Source organism: Argentina anserina, chromosome 4 (assembly GCF_933775445.1).
Source record: "Argentina anserina chromosome 4, drPotAnse1.1, whole genome shotgun sequence".
Classification (NCBI taxonomy): Eukaryota; Viridiplantae; Streptophyta; class Magnoliopsida; order Rosales; family Rosaceae; genus Argentina; species Argentina anserina.
Genome location: NC_065875.1, coordinates 214,014 through 234,724, shown reverse-complemented (window position 1 = coordinate 234,724; position 20,711 = coordinate 214,014). Strand labels below are relative to the sequence as shown.

The 20,711-nt window shown below is 37.2% G+C and overlaps 2 protein-coding genes across 4 annotated transcripts in view; both read right to left on the bottom strand.

The window, feature by feature from the left end:
* Positions 1–521: 521 nt before the first annotated feature.
* LOC126790706 (beta-amyrin 28-monooxygenase) lies at positions 522–3,045 on the bottom strand (the record flags this gene model as incomplete). The annotated part of the gene is made up of 3 exons (XM_050517050.1): positions 522–1,259; positions 1,809–2,227; positions 2,330–3,045. Coding segments are annotated over 3 exons (1,626 nt in total), but the record flags the coding sequence as incomplete, so codon positions are not given.
* A 14,395-nt stretch (positions 3,046–17,440) lies between these two features.
* The window catches only part of LOC126791775 (uncharacterized), a 90,266-nt gene continuing 86,995 nt past the window's right edge, over positions 17,441–20,711 (bottom strand). For 2 of the 3 annotated variants that reach the window (XM_050518249.1, XM_050518248.1), the window contains 6 exons: positions 20,131–20,259; positions 19,914–20,030; positions 18,946–19,023; positions 18,692–18,865; positions 18,380–18,439; positions 17,441–17,927 (listed from right to left, as the gene is read on the bottom strand). In XM_050518249.1, the coding sequence (XP_050374206.1) occupies positions 17,853–17,927; positions 18,380–18,439; positions 18,692–18,865; positions 18,946–19,023; positions 19,914–20,030; positions 20,131–20,259 (633 nt within the window). In that variant the 3' untranslated portion in view covers positions 17,441–17,852. The remainder of the gene's footprint in view (positions 17,928–18,379; positions 18,440–18,691; positions 18,866–18,945; positions 19,024–19,913; positions 20,031–20,130; positions 20,260–20,711) is intronic. The other variant, XM_050518250.1, reaches the window with a different exon arrangement.

Below are 20,711 nucleotides of genomic sequence, written 5' to 3'. Positions count from 1 at the left end.
CTAGTAAATCGCATACAAATGAAATAATGAATGATGGACACGATCCCCGATGTATGATACTCTACACAATGCAAGCATCGCATAGTTGACAGACGGTGTGATATATATATATATATATGATTTTTCTCAGCTAAGGGTTCCGCACCAATGTTTTTTGTGCGTATTTTCATTTTTTCACTATTTTTAAATCGAATTTCTTCAGTTTCACCGTTTAATATCTAGATAATATTGTGTCAATCATCTATGTAAATTTTCAGCCAATTTAGTAATCGTTAAGACATTCAAAATCAAAAAACAAATGGACTGACTGAATTATGTCAATCATGAACCGTTCATATTTTTAACAGAAAAACGCAATTTTGATGACCTTAATAATTATCAAATTGACTGAAATTTTACAAAGATAATGTACATAATATTATCTATAGATAATATATGGTGGAAATGAAAAAATTTGATTGAAAAATGGTGAAAAAATGAAAACCTTCACAGCCAGAAAGACTATATGTGGGCAATGTGTATTGTAAATGCTGATTCATTATACATTTTTATGTCTGTAAAACATCGTGTATGGCACGCACTAACACAAGTCCGGATTGAATTAGTTACACAAGTACCATGGATTTAAAAGAAAACATGAACAACAAATACAATGATTGACCCAAAAACGAAGAAAAAAAAGGAAGATTAACAAAGCCTTAACATGATGGGGCTGGTCTTCTGTATAAGTAAAACTAGCAGGCGCAGGTTGAGGTAGGTAATAGATATTTAAGCCTTTTTGTGAGGGAAAAGGCGGACGGGAAGTCCCTTGGCGGGCATGGGCAACGGGTCGACGATGATCTTCTCATCGGGAATAAGTGCCTCCCACTTGAACCTCTTGACAAGGTTGTGCATGAACACAAGAATTTCTAATCGGGCGTACTCTTTCCCGGGGCACATTCTCGGGCCTCCTCCGAAGGGAACGAATGTGTAAGGGGCAGGTCCGTTTCCTTCGAATCTTGTAGGGTCGAACTTCTGAGGTTCGGGGAAATATTTAGCACTCTTGTGTGTCGAGTTTGCGCTCCAATACAACTTCCACCCTTTAGGGATGGTGAAGCCGTTGAAAACGAAGTCTTGCAACGCTTCCCTAAAGGCTCCCTGAAGTGGTGGTGCCACTCTCAACACTTCCTGTGCTACGTTCCATGAGTACTTCATCTTCTGAAGATCATCCCAGTTCAACAACTCTCCTGGTGCCTTTGAGTTGGCAATCTCCATTTGCTCTGTTAATCAATAGATTAAGACACAAGTTATATTAGTATTACTGTATTACAGTCCAAGTGGAAGAAAACTAAAGGAAAAATATACATATAAATTTGCTAATAAAGCCATATGTGACCGCTGCCTTTATTTGACTATTATTATCAGATACCCAACTTTAGGAAAACTACAAGAAATAGACTAAATGGCACACAATAGCTTGTACATAGTTATAAACAATATCTTGTATGGATCTACTGCACCCATACATTTATAATCAAAATAGAGAAGTGGTTTGTATGTGGTGCCCATTACATACTACAAAATAACAGACCGAAATTATTGATGAAATCATAGTGGCATTGGCATTTATAACTTTATAAATTAGAATGGGATGATTGAGAAAGACGGGTGAACAAGGTCGTCGAAAGGAATATCATTATTGATGGGGTTGATCAACAACCCCTGTTAAATTCTCTAGCTGTAGTTTTCACCTGGACCTTAATTCTTTGACTAATTAGCAAGGGCATAATCGAAAATCAACTTGAAGTTGAATGAGAAAAGAAAATTACCCTTGTAAACTGCATCATAGATATGTGGGAGCTCTCCAAGGTACTTAACAATGAAAGTGCAAGTGGCGCTGGCGGTGTCGTGGCCTCCGATCAACAGTCCGAGAATCTTATCGGCGATGTCCATCTCCTTCATGTAGGTTCCGTCCTCGTCGCAAGTCAAGAGCATGTGGGACAATATGTCTTGGGTGGGTGAGGCCTTGCCCTCGGCCAAGTCGATCTTCCTCTGCTTGATGATCTTGTAGAGCTCCCCCCTGATCCAGTTGGAGGCCTTGATGGCTTTGTTGAATGGTGTTCCGGGCAAGTCAATTGGGATCGACATGATTCCGGAGGCCAACAGTTGGAAGGGGTCGCCGATTTTGTCAACTTCTTTTGGGTCCTCAAGGCTGACGAACAATCTTGCAGCCAGCCAGAAGGTGTAGCTGCAAAATCACCCCACAACGTACAGTACGTTGGTTAATATACTAAATCTTGAAAAAACCACAATCAAGATTATCGTTCACATATCATATCGAAATACTTACTTCTTGGCAAGGGGGAAGATCTCAACTTCCGTCTTGTTTTCCCAGCCGAGAGCGAAGTGTTTTTGTGCGACGCTGTCCATGATCCCGATGTAGCGTTGAAGAGCCTGAGGGTTCATGAAGTTGGGGAGCATCTTCCTCATCTTCTTGGCCTCCTCTTTGGCGCTACTGTTGTCCTCGACGGAAGAAGGAAAGACCTTGTTGACGGAGCTAGGCCACCAGGCAGTGACGAGCTTGTTCTCGTTGGAGAACAAGAACTTGTTGCAGGCGGCGCCGGCGAAGATGCAAGCCTTCTCTCCGAAGATGGAGGTCTTGAAGACTTCGGAGGAGAACTTGGTCATGCGGTCGAAGATGAACTTCTCGGGGTGGCCTTTCCATCCCGCGGACAGGAACTCGTAGCTCTCTCCGATGACAGGGTAGCCAACAGTCCCCGGAGGGAGGTTGTTGCCGGTGTACTGGGATCTGTGCCTGTAGAAGAGGAAGAAGAGGGAGAAGGTGATGAAGGAAACAAAGCCCAAGAGGAGGGTAAGATAGAAGTTAAGCTCCATGATTGAGGTTTCTTCAGAGTCCTGCGGGTAAGAAATGTGCTTGGAGGATTTCGTGGATGGTTTGTTGGAACTGACATGAGGAGGTTTATATATATAGACCTTCCTTCCTGTCGGTGTGCTAGCCAGTAATTGTTGAAGGAATAGAGCGAGAGTAACTTTCTTGGTTCGACTTCACTGCATGTCGAAGACGTACTGAGTGGGTGGCAATATCAAAGTCAAATTAAGCTCGCTCTTACTTTTGTTGAATTTTGTTTTGGTGTGCTGGCTTTCGTTTCTTTCTTTCTTTTATTATTTTCTGTGTTTATATCATGTCGAGTCACACTATTGCACATCATGATTTATTCAATTAAAACCGACAGATGTGTAGTTGTGTACCGCGTCAATTGTCCATTCTATTTTTCCTTTCCTCAATTCTGCACCAATTAATTAATTTTCACTGCAATCAAAAGCTAATAATGATATTTTAAATGAAATAACACTGCTATAGCGCTATAATATGACGATATATTCAGTGTCATGTCACATAATTTTATTAAGTCAGTAATTAAAATAGTCACAAAATGTCATTTTAAATAAAAATACAATCATATTATTGTTTTATATTTATTCATTAAGATTATTAAATTCAGAAATATTTTCATTTAATAATAAAAAAGAAAATATTTTCATTGACATAATTCGGATACCATATTTAGTAAATAGAAATTAAACTAGATGATTTAGTTACCTTATTACATTTATTCGAAAATTATTTTATAATATTTGTTCAAAAAGTTACCTTACAAGTGATGAAATAAGATTATAATCTTATGACAATTTTATTAGATTTTATGGATAAATAAGGTAACAGATTATTTTTGTCCATGTATATACTAATTGAGATCTAAGATTAATATTGCATGTTACAATGCTAATAAAATAAAATACCCAAGAAAATTTCATCTTTTTGTAAAAAATATATGAAAAATCTCTAACTGTTGTAGGAGGAACGAAACGAGAATAATAACGACGTAATGAAAAAGAACGTAAACTTTTATTGATTGATAATGAGGCTTATATATAGGCATTACATAACTACAACCCCGTAGGATTCGGAGTCATAATCTATTATAGATATGTGAATTTATCTCTAACAGGAAACCTAATAATGCTAAGACACACAATGGTATAATAGTAATTATCCTGGAACACTCCTTGTGTCGCATGCCTAGGTTGCATGGTACACACATCGTTGCCTCAGTAAAAACCTTGTCAAGCAAAATAAAAACTTCTTGGGTAAAAACAAAAGCTTGATTGAAGGGAAAAAGAGCACAATGCACCGGCTACATTTGATAACATCATGTGAGGTAGACTCACCCTGAAGTCTACGAAACAACTCTCTTTGAAGTCTACGAAACAACTCTCCTTGAAGTCTACGAAACAACTTCTCCTAATTAGTGTCATAATCATGGAGTACAAAAAACAACATTCATTATATGTTTTTTCAAACGTAGTCTTGGGCTAATAATTAATCATTAATCTTACCACACATCCTTATATCATACATGTTATACTTAGCCAAACTTAGATCTTAGGAAACAAGATTGCATAACAACTCAAAACAAGAGTTTGCAATGAAAACCAGATTCTCGGGTAGAATGACATTCCCTCACTTAAACGGCCATAACTTATTCGTCACAATATGTATCAGAAAACCGTAAAATGTTCCGGAAAGTAGACACCTGTGGCTTTCTAATGACATAAAGTTCACAACCTAAGTCGATTGGAGCAGTTCACAGTGTTCTGTCTAAGTTGACTGACTTGCAAATTCTCGGACAGAACTGTCATACTTTGCTAAAACAGCCATAACTAAGTCGATACGATAACTATGAACAAATGGTTGGTGTCCTTGAAAAGTAGACACATAAACCTTTCCAACGGTACTAATTTCACCATATTTCATTGAGCGATCTATCATGTAGGTATTGTTGAAGTTGACCTACGAAACTGGACATATTTTAATTTGTCACATTCAATGTGTCTTTCACAAAGGAATGGGGGAATGGACCAATGAATGACTGATTTTAGTCCGAGACAGAACCGTACGCATCCTCTACGCTACCAGTGTCGACTGCTACACCAAGGCTTACGTTGATGTTGCTGGAGCTGCTAGCAGCGTTGATGTGGATCAGATTTGTGTTGGTTCATTAAGTGTAGAACTAAACCCATGTCAAATGAGCAATGGAAGTCCAATGACGATGCATAGGCGCATAGTTAATCACATCATAATGAAATCCATAGTGTCTCAACAACACTAACATGTATGAATGTATATCTCATTGAATCTCTTCATCATCTATACTTAGACGGAATCGAGAATCAAGAATTAGCTTTCATATGAACATATATGGGTATGAGTTCTTGCAACTATTTGTATTACGTTATCTCGAACGTCGCAATCTGATTACATAAGCTCTCTGTGGTATGGAGGCTTTAAAGTCCCTCGGGCACCCTCATATATGCGTCAAGATCCCTTTACAAATATACAATGACCACTATCATATGGTGCAAATCAGTTTCCATGGACACTAATACTAATTAAGTAGCGGAAAGAAACTATGTCCATAACGAGATAACTCATCGTAGTCAATACTAGAATAATGAGACAATCTATGCGCCATAAGTCTTGCAAATATCACATGACTTCATCATTCTCTTTACACTTACGAACAATGACTAACATAACAAGTGTAGTTCAGCTTGTATTGATTCTTTCCACTTCGGTCAAGTTGCTCATTGTTGATACTTTACAACAGAATAAGAGCATAAGCGAATACTTCATCAATCATGTGAGATCAATCCATTATACACGCGCACGCGGTTATACGATCAATTGAGAGATTTCTATTATTCTCTAAGATCAACAAAATGAGTCTGTAGCGTCCCACATAAACTTAGTTGATACACATATATAGAGAATATCTCTTGATGATGGGCGAAATACTTATGCCTACGTACCTCGCTTCTTTCTGGTTTTTTGATTCTAGAGAATAATGGTTTCCCCCTCATCTAGGTAGAAGCCAAGACCGAAGCTATAACCCTTACTAGTCCATCTTTGCATTTTCCGCCCTTGTTTTGTGGTGCAATACCACAAGCACCAATAATACCACAGCATACGATGGTGTCATCGCCGGCTTCTTTCCCACTGTTAGGGATGGTGCCAACGGTGCTAGGACTATGTCATATTAAATTCTCCCATATACTGAGAGTTCCAACCTTACCGGCACATCACATCATTTATGTGCGATCTCGTCACTTTCGCAATATCGGTAAAGTCATTGAGCATCGAATCTTTGATTTTCTGGATGTCGATAATGCGTTGCACATTTGCTCACTTTGAGTAGTGCCAGATCTTAATGAGACATAGTGTCACACCACGTCAATTCCTGGCGTTACAACCGAAATGGGAGCATTCCATATCTCCCTCTAACGACGGGAAGTATGTCTCATCAAAGTGACCGTCTGCTAATATCGCAGGATAGAGATCCACGGTTGTAGATTAGAAATAGCGGACAAGTGTTGCTGATTCATAAATCATAACCAACCAAAATACTTAATCTTTTCATGTAGACCCATGAAGAATGAACATGAGGAATAATATGTTCAACAACGACCCTAGTAGACATGCAAAATGAAATCATCAAAGTCGTGGAGGTGAACTCTCCAATGGTATCCGATCAAATATATTTGAGAGGATGGGAAGGGTGGTGACCCTTTAGTATGATGATCATAGCTAAAAACTTTAGGAAATGCAACGTTCAATATGGAAAGCAAATCGATGTGTGACCAACGCGCCGATGCTCTTAACCTATACCATAAAAATACCGAAAAATGTACGCATCGGTTGGATACGGTCCACTAATGTCACTTTAAATACTTTGTAAGAATGACATGTTCTCGGTTAGTGCCTTAGTAAATGAAAGACTTCATTAAAATCTATCAAGAGAACAAGCATTGCAAAATGAGCGATGGGTATAAGAGATTGTCATGGAGGCATTAGAAAGCACGGGAGGGATCACAAACTCTTGTGAAAGAGGGGATGCCGCCACCGACGGCCTGAATGCCATGGAGCCGCTTAGAGGGGCAAGCTTGGCCTCACCGTGCTTGGCACAGATAAGCACGGCCTCACCGTGTGGAGCACGAGTGAGGTGGTCCTCCAATCGTTTCGTGAACATGAAAAATAGATGATCATGTGAATTTCAAAGAACTCAAATCATCATATCTCGTTCAAAATGACAAAAAAATGATCATGTCAAAACCGAACCCATGATTCAAAGAATCTTGAGTTAAATAAAGCTACTACTGCAGGCAAGCAAAGATATGTCTGCAGGCTAACAAAGCTACTGTCAATGAAATCTGACATATTTATTCCTCTCCATTCTGAACACAAATATCAAGATGAAAATTCATCATTGGCATGTAGGTCCTTAGCAAGGCATGAAGATATAAAACATCTCCGCACGAGATTCGTAAAATAATTACCTGCGCCGTAGAACAGTGTGGGTGGTTACGCAATTAGCAAGACACTCGATTTCACGGCGGGACATTTTCAAAATGAAGAGAGTCAAAGACACGGTGAACGTCTCTAGATAATACACCGTAGAATATTGTAAGAGGGGGATTAAAACAAAGTGCAATCTTATCGAATGTAACACATGGCAATAGAACTACATTCATCAACTTAAGAGTTGGAAAAACATGGTATTGTAGCAGTTGAATAACAAACAATTAGGTGGTAAAAACTATCCAATTGGTGCGGGTGGTCATCAATAATAATAAAATCCTTTGAACTATGAAATGACTTGGAGAAAAACCAGAAAATTAACCGGAAAACCATGTCAAATAACTCAAAACCGGGTGAAATTTGGACTGGGAAAACATGGCAGAAAAAGTTGCGGGAAATATGCCGAAAAAATGACGAGAAATGACGAAAAAATAGTCGGAAAACTCGCCAGAAACTGGCGGCGCCGATTGCCAGAAACACTGGCCGGCGGAAGCTGGAGCTGGCCGGTAAGGAGGCCGGAGCTGCATGTCCGACAGGGGACGCCGTCAGGAACCGGATGGTGGCGTTGGAAACGCCGGCAAGTGGCCGGAAGAATGTCGAGAACGCCAGAAAACATTCTGGAAACGCCGGAACAGTAACTGGGAAAAACGACATCAATTTTGACGTTCCGAGGTCCGTTTTTCAAAGATTAAGGTCCAAATTCACAACGTAGTACTATTGGAGTGTCATATAACCCAAAATAGGCAAATTTATAAACTACGTGAGTTGCAAACGTTGATAATTTATGATAAGTTAAGGCAAATAAAATTCTCATGAGATCATCTTGTAAACAAGGAATACGAGAAATTTTATTGAATATGTCAATATTTAATAATTAATACAACACAACCAAGCTTCCAATTGCAATAGACGACTTAAACTAAAGTCGAGCAAGAAACATGGCAATGCCAACGTCATACTTGAAAAATAGTATGCAGAAAATATAGTCAAAATAGATTGACTAATTAAAAGTCCGTAGCAACAAAATCTTGCATATCGGATCGGACGGAGCCTTAGTTTGAGGCTAAAAAATTTACTTACTTGAGAATGGAAGAATGTTACGTTCCCATCTCCAAAATTCCCTCAAGAAATAGATACAAGTGCCAAAAATGACATGTGTTTCTTGGATGTGGAACATGCATCAAGGTCAACTTTGGTAATACAACGTCATAGATGGTTATTAAATCACGTTAAATGTGTGTGTCCCATGAATTTTTTTATTTTTGGGATCTTTTATCAACAAATAGTGCTGCATCAGAGTAATAAATTTCAACTCAAGTAAATGAGTACGTAGACCTTGAGATTATCGTTTATAGACATGAGTTTAAGAAAACTTAAACATTCAAATAACAGTCGCGATGACAATGTATCCATAAGAAACGAAGGTTGTATAGATTTCGAATAATCGAAACTATTCAAGTATGTAAACGAAATTAGAATAGTTGTGATGTATATGATCACAAAATAATCGATGCATATCGGCGATTCTCATGATCGCACTCAAAATAGCGGTGCACTCAGGTGACCACACGAAAATTGATTTCTTCCCTTTAAATAATAACGTGACTCCCCTAGAACCATCACACGAAAAAAAGTCGACCAAGAGGGGAATCATATCCCTCTTTAGTCTCATCGACGTTATAAGAAAGGCTAGAATAGAGACATGAAGAAGGCTAATAGCGCCCGATAATTTATATATATATGTTCAAAAGCAGCAATTTTAAGAAAAAACATACTTGTTGGTCTTCCAAATAGACCGCATATAATTAAATTGCTCTGCAAATCGATCGTCATGGAGGAAGCTGCTTGATGAATTCCTTTTCGATCGTCGTACTGATGTCATAAATTGCGCGTGAGTAACGTCCGTCTCAGGCATGGATGTTATCACAGTGGTACAAGAATTGATCATTTTTCCTATACGAGCACGTGAAATGTAGTTAGAAAACTAAAACGTGCAAATAAATGATGATATAAACAAATAGGAAATGAAAATGAGAAAAGAAATAGGTTTTAAAGCCCAAGGGTCTATTTGGGCTCGGCATGCCGTAGGCCCAAAAGGGGCTGCTGGGTTGGGTTGTGCGGGTTGGGTCAGGCAAAATCCGGGTCGGGAGATATGCCTTTCGCATAGATGCAGCGATGGAGACCTCTATGGATCGACGGTCGGAGAGGCTCGACATCGTCGGTAAGAAGAAACGCTGGGTTGACCGTGGCGCCACACCTTATGTGGTCGGGATTACTGACGGAGGATGGGCACCGTTAGCGTCGGAGAGGAGGGGGTGGCAGGCTTAGCGGTTACCGGGTCGGAGGCGGTCGATCTGGACCTCAGAATATTGTCGACGAAACTGGCCAATGAAGAGTCAAGCAAAGCTAGGTCATCGGAGATTAGTTTGAGACGCACGACGCGAGATTGAAGGCCGGGGACGCACGACGACATCGATGCTAAACAAGAAGGCGGCGACGAGTCTTGGGCAGGGCAAGTTGGGTCACGAGTGGCACCGGACGGTGACTAGAGGTGGTGTACAGGGTTGGCAGGACGAGGGCGGCGACATGCAGCCATGAAAACTAGCAATTCGATTGTGGAAGAAAAGGCTTGGGTGCCTAGAGCAAATTTTCTGGGTGCCCTGAACAAGATCGATTTTGGTTTTTTATCTTTTTATGGGTTTCTTTGTCGACAACTACTTGTCGATTTTTTTTCCGGCAACGAGGGCTAGCATATCATAGGATTTCAGGGATAGAGATCATTTCTTGTGGTAGCCTCGTCGCTCAGACATTTTAGAACAAAGTGCATGATAACGTGTTGTAAGAAGAACAAAACGAGAATAATAACGATGTAATAGAACATAACGTAACACTTTATTGATTGATAATAGGGTCTATATATAGGCATTACATAACCACAATCCCGTATGATTCGGAGTCCTAATATATTACAGAGATGCGAATTTATTTCTAACATGAAACCTAATAAGGCTAAGACCCACACAAAAGTAGAATAATAATTCTCATGTAACACTAACAAAATTATTTAAGACGAAATAGTTTTATTTTAAAATATTTTTTACACACACATCTATATTTTTCACGAATAAAATTATTATGTTTTGAAATATGTTTTACGCACACACATATGTATATATATACATATAAGCATACTTTCATAAATATAAAAAAACTAATTACATTTTAAAAACATTATCGTAATGAAAAATAAATGATAAATGATAAAAAAATTATATTTTATAATAATTTAGAGTCGTTAGATTAACATGGATATGATTATCTTTTTATTTAAAAATGACATATTATAACTAGTTAATTTACTGATGTGTCAAAATTATGTGACATATCGCATATAATTTTGGCACTGATGTCATATTATGACACAAAAATCCTAAATGAAAATATATGTCCTGACACTTACCAAATTAGCTAATTACAGTACCTACGTACACCCACATCTCTTAACTTTTTGAGATTTTAACACTCAAATACATTTGTAATTATATATTGGTGTTCTAATATACTTATACAATCACTAATCCAAATTAAACTCAATTCAGCTAGGGTTTTGAACATTACCGTTTCCCCATATAAATAAACTCTTTTTATACTCCAAAAATGATTATTCATTAGAATATATGGTGTATTTTCCATATATCATCATTGCTCGGGTGACGGGTGACTCGTTCTTACAGTTGGGATTACCAACAATTGCATCAGACTATCTGACAGTAAAGGTCATTTCCAAAAAAAAAAAAATCTGACAGTAAAGGTACTGGCCACAATTATTAGCGAGCTAGGAAAGTCTCAGATTTTTGTTATTTTTTTCTTTCCAATCCCCTTAAAATAAGTCCTCCCTTGGTCCCGTATCATAGAGATTTTATATATGTAGTTCAGTGAGTTCGATGAAGCTTGGCCAGTAGATCAATCGAGTTCATTGGAGGGAAGATGCTGGGAAATAATTAAGCAGCTGTATATATGTAAATATATATGCTTAATAGTGTTTTTGTTTTTGTTTTTGACAAACAAGAACTTACATTAATAAAAAGAATTCTTTGGAGGTAAAAAGTACAACAAACAGCACAGAGCCACAAAAAGGAATCACTCGTGGAAGTCGTGTTACAATCGAGTACTAGAGCAAGTCAAAGATAGCAGCATATGAGTGATTAAATAATTAAATTCGAAATATTAAATATCTGCAGACGTCCACAGGATGGCATCTTCCCACCAACTCATATGCGAAATATATTCTGCCCATTGGATTCATTCACTGATGAGTAATTCTGATTAGGAGAATCCAGAGCCAGGGTTTCGCCGCCCGTACCGTCGCTAGGGTTTTGCCTTCAGAAATCAGAACCTTAAGAAAGTTAGACAGACGGTGGTGATGAGTCGAGGTAGCTGTCCAATATGTGGATGTCCGATCTAGGCATATTATTGATATTAATTGAGTGTATTATACGCAAGTGACGAATTACCTAAATCGCTTAATATATTGTCGATTTTTCATTTGCGGACTAGGTAATTAAGGTTATATACTATGGGGAAATGACCGTTTCATACTAATTTAAGAATTTTTTTTAATGTTCTCGGAAAACCACGTCGCAATGTCCAGTGGTTCTTCTCACTTGTTATATTTCAACACATGGATTTATTACACCAAAATTATAATTTATGTATTTTTATTATTTGTGAAATGACCTTCATGAGTATTAATAATTATGAACTAAAATTTCGGATTTAGGATTTAGGATTTTAGAGTTTAGGTATTATAGTGTAGGGTGTATGGTTTTAGAAAGAAATCTAAAATAGTCTTTGATAAAATAGCTTAAATATGATTTTTAATTAAATCCTAAGTGTGAAATGATGATTGGAATGAACTATCACTAGATACTGGCACGTGGTTCTCCAGAAGAATTGAAAAATTCCTCCTAATTTAAATCTCTAATTGCCAATTTTAATGACAAAGTTCAAAATGTGACAATTTCAACACAAGGTAAACTAACATTTGTAGTACAAAAAATATAATTTTAAGACTATTTTACCCTCATCTATCTAAACACTCATTTATATAGAAAGTGGACGAACGATGACACTTTGTCGAAATCTTACTGGACTCCGATTACCTGTCACCGGACTCTAGTCGCAGTCGCTAGACTCCGGTCGCCAAACTTCGGTCACTTTCGTCGGACTCTGGCTACCGGTCGCCGGAAAAAATTACTGACACTCAGTAATCTCCAATAATAAACTATTGATACCCAATAACCCTCAATAATAAATTACAGACAACTAGTAACACTTAATAACAAATTACTGACACATATTATCCCCCAATAACAAAAAATGACACCCAACCATCATATTACTAACACTCAATAATCATATTATTGACCCCTAGTAATTATGTTACTACCCAATAAACAATGTATAGTTGATTTACTAATATGAGCTCACACTTAAAAGTAAACAAAAACAGGTGAATGCCAAAATGATAGGACCACAACAGATTGGACTAACATCACATGCGTCTAGTAATTTTATTACTACGGTGCAGTGAGAGGAAGCCAACAATTTCGTTCACAACCAATCTCGTCGGTGAAAAATGAAAATAAATAACCAATTGCACCCGATCAAGCCTCACCGCACAAGATTAGTCGCACCAGACCAAACATCGTTGGAAGAGGCTCACCTCACTAGAGGAAAGAGAAAGATAGTGAAGGCGTCGTCAGACTAGCGACACTCGTAGACGTAGCTACATGGACACCAGAGGGGTTAATTGACATTTCTCACTAGCTTGACAATTGTGTTATGCCTTAGATTTTTACTTTGATCTAAGAGCAATATAAGTCATTTGATCCATTTTACCCCTTCTAATGTGATAACAAAATTACTCACTTTTAATTATATTATAAGATTGAAGCAAATCAATGTCTTTATAGAATTTTCTCATCATTATCTTTCTCTCTTTTACTTGGTTTATCTCATACATACTATAGTGTATTTCTTATTATTTTTAATTTCTTATTTTTTATTAATATTTTGGCAATAACAAATTAACAACTAATTTATACCTATATAGTTAGGTCATTTAATTTGTAGAATCGTAACTATATATAACTTTGACCCCTCCTAACAAAATTTATGGCTACGCCACTGGCGACACTGATCTTGGATCTACTACGGCTGATCTCGGCCTGGTCAGCTTTGTCAACTTGAACCTTGAGTGGTGGAGAGATGATCTCGTCGATCCGGCGTCATTCTCATCGAGTTGGAGTTGTCCTCGTCTACCCCTTAGTAAAAATAAAATAAAAACATAATCCACAAAGCAAATCCGACACCACCCCAGCCGCCTGCCTCCTGATTGTGGTGTTGTGGTATGGTAGGCGAGGTGAGATCGGGAGATTCAAAAGACGACGACGTTTGTAGATGTGGTTGTTGACTGGCCACCAAACCCTCCGACCCAATCGACCAGGCGAGCTCCTCCACGACCTAATGATTCATGTAGCCTTAACGCCGGCGAAGGACACGGCCAGGTGCTCGAACGCAAACGAGAGGAGAGTGTCAATAAACACACTGATCTGTCCTCAATGGCCTTGAATCACGTTGTCGTCGCGCTGAGGCGAGAGATTTGCACGACGAAGCTCTGACTCCGTCTTCGCCGAGATCAATAAGCTCCGCCATCGCCGTGGTTTCTGTTCCGGCGGTGAGTCGACAAGGGATTTGGTGTGGCGGTGGGGGTGGTTGATTTCTAGATCCAAGTTTCTTGGTCGGAGGCTGCAAGCTTCAGAGAGAGACAAGGGGGGGGGGGGGGGGGTTGATGCATCGGTGAGATTGTGATTAAACATTGAAATGATAAGGGTAGTAATGTAATTGTATAGATAAACATTTAATTGGATACACGGGAATTGAAATAGACAAATTTTGAATTATTTTTGTTCATTTGGTCATATCTCCCGTACTTATATTATAGCAGCTTAATTAATGAAATGCTGATATATCGACCAGTCGATTAATTGATTAAGGATCAAGGTAGGTAATTACTTTAAAGTTTTAAGTGGTCTACTGTGGTGGCTGACTGGCCAAGTCATTCAGTTCCCAGCATTCTAAAATGGTGGGCTGCATATCACTTACATTAACATTTTTTTTGTCAGAGCATTAACAATTTCAATATATCAGACATTCAGACGACCAGCAAATACACTATTACAAAACTATGTGTACCTTTGTCCTCATGCTCTTCTTCATATGAATGGGTTTTCCCCCTTAATGCCCTTCAGCTACACTTCTTACCAAACGAATACTACATGTCAATCATTATTCATTCTATATATTATTGTGTTCTTTGTCTTTTAAATTAGGTCTTGGTTTTTTTCTTTCTTTGTTTTTTTTTGTATGAAACTTTTCGGATTATGTTTTAGATGATTCTATATATTGAGAATCTCTATTGTGAAAACTCCACGAGGGTTTTTGAATAAACTGTTGTTACATGACGTGTGTGTTGCAAAAAATACCATTACAAATTTACAATGTGAAACAATCGTCCAAATATTGTCTTGAAAGTTCTTATGAGAGAATCACTCACTATTAACATGTATTAGTAGTATATGCTCAATATTATATTATCCAACCTACATTTGTTTTCACTTTTACAACAGCTTATTAAAGATGAATTACGTACATAACTACGTATACATGTATTTGATAACGGAAATCAGTGAACTAACGTGTGAGATTTAGGGTTGATTTGGGATCTTGTTGCGAAGTATACAATATGACTAACCACAAAATTAAATATACATCATGTGGACAAACGTGGAGGCGCACCTAATTCACTAAAGTGCATATAAAAGCATCTCCTAGGTATTATTTTCCCGGGAGAAATGGTTGTGTAATCTGTCCGTAGCAAATAGCAACTTAGCAATCCAACACACCAATTAGGCTTCATATAATTCGACGGTGAATATATAGTTTCCATATTATCGTCTTTTTTGTTTGTTTGAATAAAGAACTGGAACGGCTAATCGTCTTTATTAAATACATGCAAGAGGGTGGATAGTTTGTTTTCATTTAATGATTTATAATTAGAAAGAATTGTTCGGCTTGGATCTTCAAGTTTGTATTTGTTTGTCAAATTTCCAAAATATTTTCTGGCATATTAATCAGATAACTTCAAGGTTTTCTGGTCATGAGCACTGTTAGGGCACCATAATCGGCGCTAGATTCGGCGCCACAATCCTATGTGGCATACTACATAACCTTGTCACGTCAGTAATTAAAAATAATCATAAAATATTATTTTAAATAAAAATACAATCATATCCTTATTTAATATTTATTCATTATAATTATTAAATTAAGAAATATTTTCGTTTAATAAAAAAGAAAATATTTTCATGGACATAATTCGGATACCATATTTAGTAAATAGAAATTAAACTCTACATGATTTAGTTACCTTATTACATTTATTCGAAAATTATTTTATGATATTTTTTTTCAAAAAGTTACCGTGATGAAATAAGATTATAATCTTATGACAATTTTATTAGATTTTATGGACTACTAAGGTAATAAATTATTTTTGTCCATGTATATACTAATTAAAATCTAAGATTAATACTGCATGTTACAATGGTATAAAAGAAAATACCCAAGAAAATTTCATCTTTTTGTCAAAAAAAATGAAAAATCTAACACAATTATTTAAGACGAAATAGTTTTATTTTAAAATATTTTTCGTACACACATCTATATTTTTCACGGATGAAATTATTTTATTTTGAAAATATGTTTTATGCACACACATACATATGTATATACACACACACACACACAAAATCATACTTTCATAAATAAATAAAATTAATTACATTTTGAAAGCATTATCGTAATGAAAAAATAAAAATAAAAGATAAAAAATTTATATTTTATAATAATCCAGTCATTGGATTAACATGGATATGCTTGTCCTTTTATTTAGAAATGACATATTATGACTATTTAATTTACTGACGTGACAAGATTATGTGACATGCGGCATACCACATATGATTGTGGCGCAAAAACATTTTCCTTCTGATCACCAAAGCGTTGACTTGGTCTGATTTTCTCAATGTTTAAAAATTAAGTTGAAAAAGGGCTCATTTGAAAGAAATTAAATGCCAAGATAAGCTAGCTATTGAGCTATTGAAGCACCTCAACCGCCCTTGTCACAATTAAATCTTCATTTTTGTTTTGATATGCCCACAAAACATATTTAAATCAGTAAATTGTGGCTGATCGAGTAACTGAGTTAGGATTTAGGGTTAAGGAATCACCTGTATTACATTATTAAGATTATGAAGCCGGGAGAGGTAGTGGCAGCGGGAGGCTATGTTGTAACTACGGTGTCTATTTCTCCTACCTTGGCACAGTTGAAACGGAGAGGACGAAGCCATGACTGCACTATATCCCCAAAAATGCTCAAAATTGTTTTGGGAGGTAAGGTTTCAGTGCGTTACTCGTTTGTTTAGTTCTGAGGCTACTAAGTGCCGCCATTAAGACTATTGTCAGCTAGTTTTCTTTCCAACAAAATTATTTCTCTCATTTATTGTTTATGGCTGTTATCTGCTTCTGAGGACATTGGTGTAGATATCTGTCAAAAGAGGACAGTGGTGTAGGTATTTGATTCGGTCGATCGTAATTTGGTGTATGTGGGTATATGGCCGTAATTTGTATTCTGACCGTTGTCTAGCAATATCATCTACCATTTTTACAACTTCACGTTCATAGTGGGTTTAGTTTACTCGATCCAAACACAATTGATCGCAAATAAACATCCTTGGATGAAAATATGTGCTGCTCTCATACTCCCTGAGCAACCAGCTTGACATTCAATCTGGACGAGTTTAGGGTTGCAATGCAAGCATAACCAAACATCGAATATATGTTGCAAAGCTTCTATCAAGATCAACAGCTATAGGCTTACCAAAACAATGAGAACCCAAATCAACCTAAAAATCCAAAACTCCCAAACTTTTTTCAATTAAAACCGAGATACAAGGATACAATCATGTATATAATTTGATAAGAGAAGCAACTCTGGAAAGTATGAACGAAAATGAGCAAACTATTGCCTGGACAATCACTCAAGTAAGATCTACGACCTTTTGTAACTAAGGGATATAGCAACGTTAATGTAAAAGGAACCATAAACAATATGAACATATAATACAACTATAAACAACGACCAACATCCTGGCTGATTCTCAATGAACTCCAACTGCTAAAAAAAAGTGGATGTACTCGGAGATTCAATAATGTTGCACCAAACTGGAGATCCAAACTCCCAGGTAGCGCAAGAAAGCCCACTGCTTAAGATAGGACAGTGAAGAACCAAGAATAGCAGTCAATCTGCATATCAAGATTGACTAACATAAAGGACTGGGACCAAGCCAGCCATTTTGCCATCCCTCCCAGGGCGTTTCTTCTTTACCTGCAAAGTGTTAAGTATGGCCCAACATATTAGCACCATTCGTTCCTCACTTGAAAGAAGCACTGAGTAGAAAGAGTACAACTGGTAACTAACAAAATATATAACTAAATGAAAACTTCAGAGAAAATTAAGACCCAGCAAAATGAACAGATGCAATACTCTAAAAGAATTCACTACCAGGGGTCTAGGTGAACACCTTAATTTTGGGACAGAAATTATCATTATCTTTCCTTGTACAATAGATAACATACATAAAATGAAGACAACAAACTCTTATGTTTCTGAACCTATATCTAGTAATCAAATCAATAATCATCGCGGCAAAGATGATAACTATAATAAAATGAAATAAGATTAAAACGAGGGACAAATTGCAAAAATCTTGCTTTCAAAATATTGGAGCACCGACAAGCCACAAATATTTTTTAAACCGATGCATCCTGTGTACTTACATAAAACCAGCCATCCACTTCGTACTCAATATCAACCTCCTCTCCGGCTGTTAAATTTAACTGCATAGACAGAAAACCATATCAGCCACCTCCATGTTAGCAGTAAAAATGACATACTAATTTGACTGAGACAACAGCAATATTTCAGAATATTTCTGCAAGGCAGAGGATCATCCCGTAAGCTTTTGTTTCATAAGATCATTGCTCTATACAAATATATGCCTGCTGACAGGTCAGAAATGAGACGCCTTCATTGCTTCATATCATAAAACAAGATTTTAAGGCCAGAGTAGATCATTAGGAGTTCATTACCTCATCATCTCCACCAGCAGTGAAGTCATACAGTGCTGTTCCATGTTGAGGATTTCCAGAAGAAACACGTTCATCATCTTGGGATCCAAAACTCTGGGATCCCGCAAGGGGATTCTCAAACGACTCAAATCTTTGTGTGGCAGGTGATGAATATGGCGGGGGCTCTTCTCTAATCTGTTAAGAATGGGAGAATCAGAAATTTTACAAAATCAGAGAATGAGGAACTAGATATGTAAGAGGCAATGAGAACTAACTGGAGATCCTAGACCCTCACTGAATGAGGGACCCCCCATAGATGGATTGCTATATTTGCTTCCTCCAGACCTCTCCTGCTACAAGCAATTAAATTAATTAGATAATAAATCCTATATTGTAGATGTTGTATGTCGAGGCAAGATCCATAGTAACCAGTAATATTCAGAGATTAACAAGGCAAAAAGTATCAGAACAACTACTTGATCCTTTGCAAGATAGGTAACACTTATTTTTGCCAACAAGATGAATTTTAAGATCGTAAAGCTTTGATCCTTTATGAATCTCTTAGCAAGGATATACATTCATGACACAGGCTGCGGCTCTTTTTCTTACGAAACCAAAAGCATAACTTTTCTCGGATCATTATATGATACATTTTTTTTCTATTCCAAACAAAGGCGTTGAGCAAAAGTCCATCCATCTTTTGACCTCCAGGGTTCCCCAATGTTTCCTTTTTAAAATTAGATTAAATCGGTACAGCGCCTCCAAGAGATCCAAGCTGTCAAATCAATTCAATGGCTGGGCCTTTCAATGCAAACATGAATATAGACTATAGCTCATAACATAATGCACTGTGCACTATAATTTGGCTCTACCTATATAAGGAACTACAATTATAGAGGGCGGGTTGTTATTACATATTAGCTTAACACCACCAAAGAACTACTCAGTATAAAAGTTCTAAACGGCAACGTCTTACATGCTCAAAGTATCGATACTCTGATGTGTTGGCAACATAATGACCGTTGGCTGTTATAAAAAGTTCAAATCTAATGGTTGAAACTGATCCAACATGGCAGAGTATATAAACCGGTCATAAAGAACTTTTGTTTCTAAAGACTAAATAATCAAGCGTGTTAATAGATCTAGCATCTCCGAATCATGCGATCAGCAGAACAATCAGAAGTATGAATTAATAATAAGTACAAGAAAAACAGAACATGAGAATAATTAATGCATCTCATACCGGTCGTGAACTGAAAAGTGAAGGGTAATTCATTCCCCCAAAGTGGGATGATATGGAAGTTTCAACTGAGCCTGTTGATTCTGGGGAAGATGACCCAGATGACCTCACATCCTCTTCCTGCAATGTAATTGATTACTTAGTTACAACCCTTTCATATACATTGGTACTCCAGCTCTACGGCTGGCAGTGGCCTGGTGAATGCTATCAAAGAGCATACCTCCAGTTCTGAAGTCTCTAAAAGTGTCTTGGCCCACATATCATCATAACTAACTGATGGCCTAGAGATGATGTTTTCCTCATCAACATCAGGAGCATCAGTTCCAGCACCAGCAAGAAATTCATTAACCTAACAGAAGTAGATTTGTAAGATTAATCCACTCAGGGTGGATCAAGACATTCTTCTGTGAGCTGAAAATACTTCAAAATGCAAACCAAAAACTTTAATCATAGTATCTAAATACTCTTTCTAAGAGATGAAATTTAATCAAGCACCTATGCAAAATATCATTCATAATATTAAAGCAAGGAAGCTATTTTCGGAACCTTAACGTTAGACACTGTGATGGGTAACAGATAACATCCTATGCAAAATGCAAACCAAAAACTTTAATCATAGTATCTAAATACTCTTTCTAAGAGATGAAATTTAATCAAGCACCTATGCAAAATATCATTCATAATATTAAAGCAAGGAAGCTATTTTCTGAACCTTAATGAGACACTGTGATGGGTAACAAATAACATCCTTTGCAGACTACAACAGCTTTCCAATCTAGAAAAAGTTGAAAGAGAGTAATC